General features: G+C 49.6%; 4 protein-coding genes across 4 annotated transcripts; 2 read left to right on the forward strand and 2 right to left on the reverse strand.

Annotated features, from left to right (window-relative positions):
• BDW70DRAFT_167585 (hexose transporter protein) lies at nucleotides 1–1,799 on the forward strand (the record flags this gene model as incomplete). The annotated part of the gene is made up of 1 exon (XM_073742267.1): nucleotides 1–1,799. The coding sequence occupies exon 1, from the start codon at nucleotides 225–227 to the stop codon at nucleotides 1,797–1,799; it is 1,575 nt and encodes a 524-aa protein (XP_073600589.1). The 5' UTR covers nucleotides 1–224.
• Nucleotides 1,800–3,311: 1,512 nt separating this feature from the next.
• On the reverse strand, nucleotides 3,312–4,263 carry BDW70DRAFT_38236 (ankyrin repeat domain-containing protein). Its single transcript, XM_073743884.1, has 2 exons — nucleotides 4,082–4,263; nucleotides 3,312–4,032 (listed from the first exon to the last, which is right to left on the reverse strand). Exons 1-2 carry the CDS (start codon nucleotides 4,146–4,148, stop codon nucleotides 3,536–3,538), a joined length of 564 nt encoding a protein of 187 aa, XP_073600590.1. The 5' UTR covers nucleotides 4,149–4,263; the 3' UTR covers nucleotides 3,312–3,535.
• Nucleotides 4,264–5,939: 1,676 nt separating this feature from the next.
• On the reverse strand, nucleotides 5,940–6,997 carry BDW70DRAFT_155435 (uncharacterized protein; the record flags this gene model as incomplete). Its single annotated transcript, XM_073740030.1, has 2 exons — nucleotides 5,940–6,472; nucleotides 6,907–6,997. 2 exons carry the CDS (start codon nucleotides 6,995–6,997, stop codon nucleotides 5,940–5,942), a joined length of 624 nt encoding a protein of 207 aa, XP_073600591.1.
• A 743-nt stretch (nucleotides 6,998–7,740) lies between these two features.
• BDW70DRAFT_146756 (DUF3405 domain-containing protein) lies at nucleotides 7,741–10,233 on the forward strand (the record flags this gene model as incomplete). Its single annotated transcript, XM_073738619.1, has 9 exons — nucleotides 7,741–7,786; nucleotides 7,853–8,173; nucleotides 8,204–8,416; nucleotides 8,466–8,587; nucleotides 8,619–8,783; nucleotides 8,822–9,060; nucleotides 9,113–9,962; nucleotides 10,032–10,076; nucleotides 10,132–10,233. 9 exons carry the CDS (start codon nucleotides 7,741–7,743, stop codon nucleotides 10,231–10,233), a joined length of 2,103 nt encoding a protein of 700 aa, XP_073600592.1.
• Between the last annotated feature and the right edge of the window lie 2,146 nt (nucleotides 10,234–12,379).

Consider the following 12,379-nt stretch of genomic DNA (forward strand, 5'->3'; position numbering starts at 1 on the left):
CGAGACCCAGTCTTGACCCCAGCTTCCCCCGCCCAATACATGGCATACTGCGGGGGTGAACTATACCCAGTGCGGCATACAAGCTCCTTGGGTCCCAGACAGCCAGGGCTTAACGTGGTGGTCTGACATATAAAGGCGAAAAGGATTGTTCTGTAGGTAGGCCGAGCTCATTCCCTCATTCCCTACCGCTACCAACCGCCAGCATCAATAGACAAACCCTAGCAATGCTCTCCCACTCCAATCACGACACTTTCGAGGGGCTCGTCCTCAGGGACGTAATCCCAGATGGCCGCAAACCCTGGTATCGCGATTGGACTCTCCTGAAGCTCAATACCCTGCTTCTTTGCGCCCTCCTTACTCAGATCGCCTCCGGCTACGACAGCAGCATGCTCAACGGCATGCAGTCGCTCCCGCAGTGGGTGAGCTACTTTGGCCAGCCCACGGGCACGCGTCTGGGAGCCATGACATTTGGACCGACAGGCGGCACGCTGATCTCGGTTTTGATCTCGTCACAGCTATGCGAGCGGTTTGGTCGACGGTATCCGATCTGCGGCGGATCAATCGTCATCATCGTCGGCGGGATCCTTCAAGCCGCAGCGGTGAACTACGGCATGTTCGTCCTCAGTAGGTTCGTTGTCGGATTTGGACTGGGAATAGTGGCTACTGCTGCTCCCCCATTACTTACTGAAGTCGCCTACCCAACGCACCGCGGGAAACTCGTCTCCTTCTACCTGGTTACTTGGCCACTCGGTTCGCTGATCGCCGCCTGGGTGACATACGGGACCTTCAAGATGGAAGGGTCGGACTGGAGCTGGCGGATCCCCAGCGCACTGCAATGCTTCTTCTCGCTTGCCCAGGCAATCCTAGCTCTCTTTGCGCCGGAATCACCCCGTTGGCTCATTTACCAAGGCCGGCGCGAGGAGGCCCTCGCCATCCTGACAAAGTACCACGGCCACGGGGACGCTGACTCTCGCCTCGTGCGTTTTGAGATGGCCGAGATCACGGCGACGCTCGAAATGGAGAAGGTCCAGCGCCTGTCCCGGTGGACAGAATGGCTCTCTACCAGGGGCAACCGCCATCGCCTCTTCCTGGCTTGCTATATCCCCGCCATGCTTCAGTGGTCGGGTAATGCGTTGACATCGTACTACCTCGCCAAAGTGTTAGTGACTATTGACATTACCGATCCAAAGACGCAGCTCATCATCAACGCTTGTCTCTCCGTTTGGGGCTTCCTCACTGCTGCGGTGTTCGCGACAATGGTCGATCGCGCCGGACGACGCCGCTTGTTCCTGTTCGGCATGGGGAGCATGGGCATCGCGTACATCATCTGGACAATCTGCTCCGCATTGAATGAGAAACACAATTTCGAAGATAAAGGGTATGCCGGCGGCGTGCTGGCCATGATCTTTGTCTTCAGCGCCGCGTACCACATGTGCTCGCCCGTTGCGCCAACGTACATTATGGAAGTCGTCCCCTTTTCGCTGAGATCCAAAGCGGCTATGATGTACCAGCTGACAGGTAATCTTGCGGGCCTGTATAACAGTTTTGCAAATCCGGTTGCCATGGACGCGATTAGCTGGCGGTACTATATCGTTTGGTGTGTGGTCATCGGCGTCAATTTCACTCTCATCTTTCTGTTCTTCCCTGAGACGAAGGGGAAAGGCCTTGAGGAGGTCGCGGAAATTTTTGATGGGCCCGACGCGCTTGCAGGCAAAAACGCTATGAGGGAGATGGGGTTGGATGTTAATACCGACAAGGCTGTAGCTGTTGGGGAGAGAAAGCATGTTGAGCAGGCTTAGATCTGAGACTGCCAAAGGGCGCTATTATACTTCGGTCGATATGGTAGGCTTGTTATGGCAGCAATGTACCTGCGAGGCTCTTTGAAACAATACTGCCGCCTCTTGGTGTTTTTGGTTTCTAGCCTGATCCTTGCCCAAGATAACGTGACTGTACGTTTATACTGGTCCAAGACATGACACGAAGCCTTCCTGTTTGAACACTACTGAATCATATGAGATTTGGCAGAGTTTCTTTAGCGGCTCCGAGGTACGTTGGCGTGCTCTAATGTGGAATAATTGCCTACCTTCGGTCAATCTGCAATATTATATCGTAGGCTATTCGTCACAGTATGGCCTTTTCCAGAAAGCATATGCCTGCGAGAGAGGTTGCTGCTTCAATGTTAATGGTCGAGTTTGAGGCCTGACTTTTATATCTAGCCATCTGTCACTTCATAATATCCCAGGTCATGACGCATTGACGAACGACAGTGGATGACTTCAATCGCCTTGCCGGCGTTATTGAAATTAACCACTCTTGAGTCAGTTGTTTGGATGGCTGGTACCGCTTGCGTTCTTGAGGGTGATGCTGTTGTTTCACACGGGACAACGGCATACCACTTGTATGCATAGTGGTGGTCCATTGCGAGGTTAGAAAAGATGAGCACGAGCCTCACTCATCGCATAACATACAGGATTCCAAGCATTCCAAGTACATACGACCATAGGGTTTGGAAAGCAGGGCTTCCCGTCCGCTCAGCCGTACTTAAGCCATCATTATCAACGCGGATAAAAAGCTAACGGCGGGAATCGGATGAGCTGTGCACCCGGTGGTGAAGTTGGTGAAGTACGTTATCTAAGATATTGTCGACCATATGTGACAGCTAGTCATGTATGGAACTTTCCTCTTTTGGACATCGGAATTGCAAGCTCGATGCTTACGCAGAGATTTCTGCTATTTCCACGGTTCACAAGCTATGTTTCTTCCAACTGCCGTATTAGGTTAGACTGCTTAATATTTTTTATGTATTTAAAACGCCGCATAGAGCTAGGTTGGGAGAATCAGACCTTCATCTTTTATATTATTGACGGCTAATGCTGGTAAATAAGTCTAGCCTCACGCTCCATATAGCTCCTACGGCTGCAGCTGATCCGGCCACTCACAAGCCCGATACAGCGCGCTGCATCCAGTGCTGTAGCTTACGGTCGTTGTTGTTGTGGATACGCTCAAAGGGGAAAGGGCAGATGGAAGCTGTATCAACTACACGAACGTAGCCTGCTAATTATCGGACGCCATATGACGATTGATTGAGCTATCTCTTTGACGGTATATTGAGGGGTCAAATCCATAGGGATTGGAGCTTAGGCCGCTTATGTCATGTGGTGTAAGCCAGCCAGCGGTCTCATCCCGTACACCTGGTGTACAGAATGAGCATCAAATGACATTTCCAAATCAGTTGTCAATCAACGCAACCCCCTATTCATTTCGCTAACCTTTCTGCATCTTGGAATCAATCTGGGGAACTATGCACAGCCTTTCCAGCTGAGGCATCAACATGAGCTTTCTTCTGCAAAAGTAGCTTAACAATCTTCTCATGGCCGTTTTCAGTAGCACACCGCAGGGCGCCTCCATCAGAACCATTAATATCAGCTCCATTCTCCAACAGTAGCTGGACAACCTTTTCATGGCCCAGTGCGGCAGCACCCCGCAGAGCACCTCCATTAGCAGTATTTGCATCGGCTCCATGCTCCAGCAAGAGCTAGACAACCTTTTCATGGCCACGTGTTGCAGCAAACCGCAGCATATCTCCATTAAAAGCATTTGCATCGGCTCCATGCTCCAGCAACAGCTGGACAGTTTTTTCATTGCCCTGTGCTGCAGCAGTCTGCAGAGCATCTTCATTAGAAGCATTAACATCAGCCCCCTTCTCCAGTAGCAGTTTGACGGCCTTCTCATGGCCCCCTTCAGATGCCACCCGCAAAACATTATTATAAAGCAAGTTGATATTCATGGCTGGCGATAGCAAAAGTTCGCACACCAGTTCATTCCTTCCTTGCTTCAATGCTTGTGTTAAAAAGGCTCTTTTGTCCCCCAACATAAACTTTGACTTAGAACCTATATTTTGTATAATGTCCTCAAAGACATTAGCAGCTGGCAGCGCGTAGGTTACGCCAAGATCATCACATCTGGCCACAATAATTGCAACAATTGAGAAGTCAGCAGGATCGACAACCCAGGTACCTGAGTCGCCCGGATCTGATTCAGTCAGCTTGCAATCCCTGCAATGGTCTTTGGTATAGCTTACACGATACCATGTCCAAGCTCCAAGCATCCATATCTCCTGATTTTCTAAACAAATGCCAGAAATACATGGAGAAGATCGGATCTCGACGGCTCCGTGTGTTCCAGTGGCTGCCCACAGTGGGCACTTTGGGGATGAAGTGGAAATCCTCCAAGGAATCAAGCCACCGCTGGGGGTGAATATCTCGTTTGGTCCAGGCGTAAAATTGTCCGTTATCTTAAGCAATACCCAATCAAGCCTTTTCGATAAAAACGTGTCGTCGGGAATGTTACCCAGACAGGTGTGCTGGTCTTTATATATATGGCCCATTGTCAAATTTCCGATAGTATTATCATCAGTCCTTGCATCTTTAAAAGACGATTTTTGGTGATCACTGTCGTCACTGTCGTGCCTATCGCCGTCATCAAGTTCCTCATCCGCGCTGTAGAAGGGATGACTCGCTGTCAAGCAGTAATAATATTCACCATTGCTGATGACTCCACCAATAATGGTTTGTCTTTCCGTGGGTCAGATCCCACAGGGCCAGGAATGGGACACGTATTGCTGGCCCTGATAAGACGCGAATGCACCCCCCATATGACCAATATCCAGATCCCTAACCGCCGACGTTTAACCCTCTCACTTACTCTTGCGCAAACTGTAGCAAGGGAGACTAATTCTCGAAGAAATTTGACCCATTTTGCGCAGCTAACAAGAATAGGAAGGATTCGGCGATGCCATCGGCGCGACAATCTATCCCTTGCGGCATTCTCGTATGACTTTGGCATTACGATGACTCAGGGGCCCGGTCACAGGGGATAGCCATTAAAACCCTCTTAAATGTCTGGCTCAGGCGCGCCGTTTTCATTGCTTGTGACAAGAAGCATTGACCCACGATCTAAATAAAGAGGTATAATTGTGTCTTGAATCTGAAACCAGTCTGTGTCCTGTTTTTATTGGCCTTTTTGAGGTTGCCTGCGCTCTCGCACGTTGGCTTTTAGCGTAAGAGATCCCTGCTAGAGAGCTTGGCTCTGTCGCAGCCTCGAGCACTGTGCATTCGTAGCCGCTCTCAGCCGCTGAGTCGTGCTTATGATACTCAATGTCCACAGCCATTGATGCAGGTAGGGCCAGCAGAATCAAGCGAGAGCAGCCCAGTTGGCGAGCGCTGCCGAACGGATAGCTGGGTCAAGATGGTTATACCCAGATGCTCCCTGCGCAACATGTGTAGTGCAATTATCTACCCAGGTTCTTCTACTGCTGCGCGTTGTTTACCGGAGAAAGGGATCTCCGAAATAATTGAATAAGTGCGAGAGGCACTTGCTTTGCTAATGCGCTTGAAGATATCCAACTCAAGGCGCATATCTGATTGGAGATTTGACTCTACCTGCAGCGCGGCACTGGAGAACTGCCTCTGTATTCCGAACTTAGCCTTCCTCCAATGTAATTAATGCGATTTTGATTAGACACTGCTTGTAGCCAAAGATAGGTGGCCAATATCTTGAGAAAGTCCCAGCATTGTCACCACCCAATTTCTGGAGCGTTGGCTTGCCAGGAGGTTGGGTGGCCCCTGCTAAGGCACCATCTATAAATAAGTTCATACAACCAGGGTTGGCTGTCCCAAGTAGGAGCGGCCAAATATGCTTGATGGCCCATAATATCTGCCACAAATGCTGCTCCACACAGCGCAGGTAGTGATATTGCTAGCTCGGTGCTGCATTAGAAAACAGGGTCAGATAAAGGCATCAGTAGTGGCCTATATAAATAATCCACTGAGTTTCGAATACAATCATTGGCAGTCAATCGTCGTGAGCTACACAGATAAGACTATACGCTTTAACATGCAAAACACGACAGAAGTACAGGGAAACATAAGATACCAGTGTTAGAGTCGGCTGAGGCCTCGAGAGCCGTCTCCCAGCTCCACGGGCTCAGAGTATTGAGGTTGCCGGTTAGCAGTCTTTTGAAGATACTCCTCACTGATTGAGGTGTAAGCCACAACAGGTCCTGCAGCATTCGCCGCCGTCGCCATATGTCGCACGATATGGAGCCGTTTTCTCCTCTCCAGCAGAGCCCACGCAATCCCGACCAGTCCAATGACGCCTAATGGCACACCAACTCCGGCACCGATCACGGCAGTGTTCGAAGAGCTGGAATCAGGGCATGTTTCCATCTCACTTTGATTTGAGGACGCTGTTGTGTTGGCAGAATCCGTGTCTGATCGCAGAATATAATCTTCGAGAAGTGCAGCGCCTGAAATAATCGTTGCGCTCAGGAGGGTGATGGGGTCAGTACCGGAAGTGCATGCTGGTCTAATATCGCTTCTGTTGTTGACAATCGAGTTACAGCAGTAGGTGACACCTTCGTCTGTAACGTTGTCAGGTACGATCGCGCAACCGGCGTCCCGTTGAACATCGACTGAAACATGTTAACATCAAACCATGCAGTCTGGGCGTCCCAGAGAATGGGACAAAGAGGGAGGCTCACGGCATTCTTTCGCACACTCGTCGATTTGGAAGCTGGGATCAGTACAGCTTCCACGAGACAGACCAAACGGTCGAACAATTCCGAGACAATATCCGTTCGACAGACATATTGCTCCGTTGCCACAACATGCGCTATTCTTCCCAGGCGTGCACTGGACGTCGCTCGTGGCCGGGTTTCCGCTTGGTAGCAGCAGGTTGTGGTAGATAAACCAGGAAGAAAAAGAATATACAAAAAATGCAGGAGCATACTAAATTGTCCAGAGCCAGCAGCGCTTGTATACTGATCCAGGCAGTGAGGTGAAGAAGAAGGGTTTCATAAACCACAGATAGTAGAAGTGTGAGAGTATCTGAGGAGGAAAAACATACTGTGCCCTGTGGACACCTTCCATTTGGATCTCATCGTCGCCCGAAGATGCTTCCAATTGAACCGATTCCAAGTTCGTAATGCTCGGGACATCTTGAGCAAGATCGATTCGCAATTCGTGGCCAGCAGTTAAGCGCTGGCTATTTCAGACGAGACCGAAAAAAGAAGAGTTCATAATTGGCGAATGGGTCCCGACAGTCTGGTACGGTGGGACACTATCTACGTGGAACCAACCACGTTTTGGGAACTGGTGGAGCCACAACAGGGTTGCTCCCGCTCTGCGTCGCACCTGCCCGAGGCCCACGCATCCTTTCCAAATCAGCAAAGGTCTCCCAAGTGCTAATGGATCTCTATAAGTTCTAGTAGGCCCCAGAGCAGTCCGAAAAAAAATATACTCTAGACTTGAAGTAGGTCAATATGATATATGTTCAGAGCCCGCTCACGTGTTCGTTTTAAGCGACTGTACTCTTAATACAGAGTTAGCGCCTGGATTTTGCTCATTCGATCCATCCTCCGGCGGCAACATACTGACCAATGATGCTCAATTCCATGTTGTGTGCGGCCAGTGGGTGATCCTGCATTCGTGACTGGACAATGTAGATCCGCCTTCAACATGGCGTGCCCGCTGGCGCCTCTACGAATAAGGAAGCCTACTCTGACCAGATGATAATTAATCAATTGGCCAAGTTTCTGGCTTATCATCCGGAATCACCTAGTCCCATACTCATTGCTCTAGCCGGAACAAAGCCGGAAACGCCTCTCAGAAAATATCTCTCCATTTATGCAACCTAATATAGGCATCTTATAGGCAACGAGATTTGCTGAATTAGCCCACAATGTTCTTCTCTTCTCTCGCAGGACTTTCTTTCTTATTTTCTCCAAGTGAGGTCCCTACTACAAGAAGTCATGTGCTAAAGAGCCCCTAAGCATATTGCACCTCTCTTTTAGTTGAAAATCATGCTCAACAGCGCATTTATTACGAAAGCCGCCTTTCGGTTGTTTCCCGTCGCTATATCTTCCTTACATGCTTATCATCAACCCTACTCTTACTGTTCCTCACCCTGAGCCTCCCCATTCGACCGCAACGGATATCGTTCTTGTCGAATTCCGGGTTACATTTCGAACTAGATGTCCTGCGGCCAGACGATTTCACTGGGCGTTTGCGGCAGTTGAAGCCATCTGATGACCAAATACCGCCTGCACACGAACCCATAGGTCCGGGCACTCTGCGCGACGTAAGATACATGTCGTGCACCAGATACTCTCAGGGTAGCTAATATAGTTGAACTTTGAGACAAGAACACTTCTTCCGTGGCGGGTTATCGACTGTCATGCTAGACGGGGCCTCACGCCCGGGACCTGCAGTTTATGACCCCTATCCAGATTACAATGACGAAGTGTGGACTAGTTCAGGGAAGGGAATGTTCCACGCTTGCGAGGGACCACGAGGGCGCACACTCAACCAGCGAAACCATGAAGACATGGTCTTAGCTTACCCTGGGATTCAGAGAGGTATCAGCCCCTGCATCCGTGGCCAGGAATAATCTGACAGACCTTTTAGACTTCCCAGTACCTATTTTTGGCTCATATGATGCTTTCGGACTCGACGGAAATACATGCACGACCCGGTTTTCCCGCCTGAGTGCCTACGGATACGGCGATTTCGGGACAGACGCCGCTCCAGTAACTACTGGCATTTCCAGACTGGACCAAGGTCAGGTGGGGATTGCTGCAAGCGCAATGCCCTCAGCGCAATCTTCGCAGATACACCGCGACGGACGAACACCCAATGGACCATATACTACCCTTAAGGCCGATGACTGCCCCGCCAAGCGGCAAGGACGATGGGATGTCCCCACATAATGAGCAAAGAGCAGCGGTTGTTCTCGAGCATGGCACAACATGACGTGGACTGAGAATATGAAGCAACAAGTCCGATTGCTCGTAATGGAGCATTCATTGCACTCCGGCGGAGAGTATGAAGTCTTCCTCCTCACTCATGTCAAGGATAATGAAATTTCTCTATACACTGCAGAAGGCGATAGCAACGCTCAGTGCCTAAAGGAGAAGTTTATTCCTCGCGAGTTCTGGGACATGACGGTTTTCTTCAGCGAGGAGACTTTAAAGGCATGGTATCCAAACGTGGAGGAACATCGGTAGAGTACTTTTTCTAAAAACGATTGTTACATGGTGGCTAATTGCTAGAAGACCATCTCACCAACATCTGCAACCGATTCAGATATTCTCTGCGCTATACCCACAATTCGACTACATCTGGCAATTGGAAATGGACTCCCGCCTAACCGGCCACTTCTACCACTTTCTCGAGCGCGCCGGCAGTTTCGCGAAGAAACAACCCAGAAAATATCTCTGGGAACGTAACGCATACTTTCACATACCTGGAGCTCAAGACACATGGGATTCCTTTATTAAAACAACCGACCAGTCCATGACCGGTAAGCCAACTATCTGGGGCTCAGCAGCTCCCTCCAACTCATGGATTCAGACACCCTATGGTCCAACGCCACCAGTCGCCCGCTCAGAAGATGATAATTACGCTTGGGGTACTGGCGAAGAGGCGGACCTAATCACCTTCCTCCCGTTCTTCGATCCAACCGAGACCAACTGGTTCTTTTCTGATGTGCTCTGGGACTTTCCGGCCGGAACACCGCGACGCGCCTCTCCTGTTACAATGGGTAGATACTCCAAACTCCTGCTTAAAGCGATCCATGACGCCCAGACCACCGAAGATGTAGCTATCGTATCCGAAATGACTGCCCCCACGTTCGCGCTCTGGCATGGTCTTAAGGCCGTGCATGTCCCGCACCCGGTGTACGTGGATGGAAAGTGGGCGTCGAAAGAGCTAGATCGGATTGTCAACAAAGGAGATCCGGAAAGAATAAACGGAGGGAGCGATAGCGTCTGGAACTGGGATCACAAGTTCGATCATATTCTGTACCGCATGAGTTATATGTTCACTGCCCAGGCCGCCGAGGACCTGTATCGCAGATGGCTTGGGTACGAAGTAGACCGGAACCAGTACACTGATGGGAGTATCGTGAGTGTACCATACTATGCATCCGCTGAGTTACTCGCGCTTGGAATCCAAACTGACCGGTTCATGCAGCACCAGGACCCTCAAGGAAGGAATTGGTTCGATGGTGGAGATTTAGTAAGTCATTGTTTTCTATTCTTACTGAATAAGTAAACACTAACCCAGGACTTAGAGAGAAGATATATACGGGCCACTATGCTTCCCACCTATGTTCCTCCACCCGGTGAAAAATACAGCCGTCAAAAAGGGGCCTGATATGGCAGTACCAGTATAGAGTTGGCTGTTCCGCTACATTTCGCTCTTATAGCGGTGTATTTGTAAAATATGGAATCTGGGATTCCTTCTATATAATATCAATTCTATATGAAACAAATTGACTCGATCGAGGACATTCAGTGCGTTTTCTCCTGTCATAGCCCATTGAATATAAGCTGTCGGCTGAAGCTATCGTGGCTTAAGGGCTGTTTGTTCTTACTTCCTCTAAGGAGGCCGCTTACCTAAATAAAAGACAACATCGACTCATATTTTGTCCAGGCATTGAGAGTTTCAGGTATGTCAACGATGTAGGCGTCTCAACAGGAAAATTATCAATTAACACTCGGCATTGCGTCAGGAAAGCCGGGGATGTATCAGGGCTGGCAACGAAAACGAGCTACCCGAATACCCTAGGATCTTCCTTCAGGCGTTAACAAAGCTGTTTGGGTGCGCACAATGACAGACTGACCCCAGAATAGGAAAGTTATAGTAGGCAGATACAGTAAACCTTTCTTGCAGGTCCCGCTGCGCTGCATTCCACGGTGGTCAACCGGAGTAAACATTCGCTTTCCAACCCAATCAGACGCCAGTTCTATGTCAAATAAATAATGCTTGCGGAACGCGCATGTGAGGTTTAAAGAACTGTATTTACAATTCGTACGGGGTGAGAGAGTGAGTGGTATTGGCGTCGGGCCGGAGAATATCTCCCTGGTATGACGGCAAGCCAATCAGAACATTCAAACAACCATTCTGGCGCTCATATTTAGAATACTGAGCATGGAGAAGAGAATTATGTACACGAAGAGATCATTTGTGCGATGTCCTTACGAAGCGAAGCCTAACTTCTTTTGGTAGGCGATCAAAGTTGGCAGAAGTCGGTGTAAGCGATACTGACTCCGTATCACGGCCTGCAGCGCTGTGACACCTGGATTTGGTCCCTTCTCGCATACGAAGTCTTATCTGTGCCTACAGTGGCTATACTAATCACGAACACATCCTATGCTACCTCGGAAGTTTCACTGTAGACCAGAAACCCTGTCCCTTGCCAGCTCAACAGGGAGCACCTATTATAATATTTCTCGTTGGGTCCAGGCCTTTTGCTCTCCAAGGAGGGTTAGCCCTTTGGCTGAGTGGGAAGTCCAATGCAGACAATCGGTGGTGCAAGGTTCACAGGTCAATGTGGCTCGGGATTCTGTCAACATGCCATAGGCACGTCAAACCCAGAGTCCAGATAAACGCTCACAACCGACATACCCTTCAAACGCCAGTTGTGTTTCTCTGTGGGCAAAGAGCCTCAGCAGTCCAGTTGCGCAGACGTGCCGCGACAAGTCTGTGCGGCTTTGAGATAGCAACGATTCCCGTAGGCCGATTGCGCAAGGGACCTCTTGCTAGCTAACATCTACGAGGATCAATGGTTCAAGGGTTTTGTTCTAGCCCAAATGCTCTCGCCAGAAGCCTCGGTGGTCCAATAAGCATTAAATTTGAAATAACATATCTTTCCAAGCCACGAATGCCGAGGGCGCTACATAAATATAACCAATAATGTAAACCGCAGGACAGTCCTTGTGGAAGGTTGCAATTCTCATTCAAGTACCCTAATTTACGCTTAAGTAGGGTTGTGCTCGGGCTTTCCTAACACCCCAAAATAGTGCTCCCAGATTGTTTTCAACTGCTCCTAGTTTTATTCTACATAGCGCGGGACTAGAAGCTTGTGGCCCACAGCAACTCCAATTATCTGCGTGACCACTGACTCACAATGCCTGCTCTTTGCCAATATGCAAAGGAACGTCTCTTGGAAGCAATATGTGAGCCGCTATGAGGGACTTGAAGGATTGTTGCTCTGGCTTGCGCTAATGCATGCTTTGAAGTCTGTCACACCACAGGTTATTTCGACAAGCGTCTAGCCTTTATATTAGCCTTCTTCTGCGTCCAAGCTCGGTAATATCACCCAATCATGTGAATGTAGAGCATGGGATATAGCGTCCGGCGCTCCAACCTTAACAGCGGTCACCTTTCCCTGAGCATGCTGAGTTCTGGTTCGCCAGATTTCAAATTATCGACTGGGCGATAACGATTTGTGATCGATTATGGGATCCTCGCGCGGCAAGTCCAGTGTTGCCTTAATCGCACTATCAGTTCGTTAAATTGTCGCGGGCCGGCTCTGC

Source organism: Aspergillus foveolatus, assembly GCF_047715535.1.
Source record: "Aspergillus foveolatus strain CBS 279.81 unplaced genomic scaffold BDW70scaffold_2, whole genome shotgun sequence".
NCBI classification, from domain to species: domain Eukaryota; kingdom Fungi; phylum Ascomycota; class Eurotiomycetes; order Eurotiales; family Aspergillaceae; genus Aspergillus; species Aspergillus foveolatus.

Excerpts from the sequence above, each read along its gene's own strand:
- BDW70DRAFT_38236 (XM_073743884.1), bottom strand. The coding sequence starts at position 4,148 with ATGTATTTCTGGCATTTGTTTAGAAAATCAGGAGATATGGATGCTTGG. Across the intron at positions 4,033-4,081 it reads GAGCTTGGACATGGTATCGT|ATCCGGGCGACTCAGGTACC; the intron begins GTAAGCTATACC and ends TGACTGAATCAG.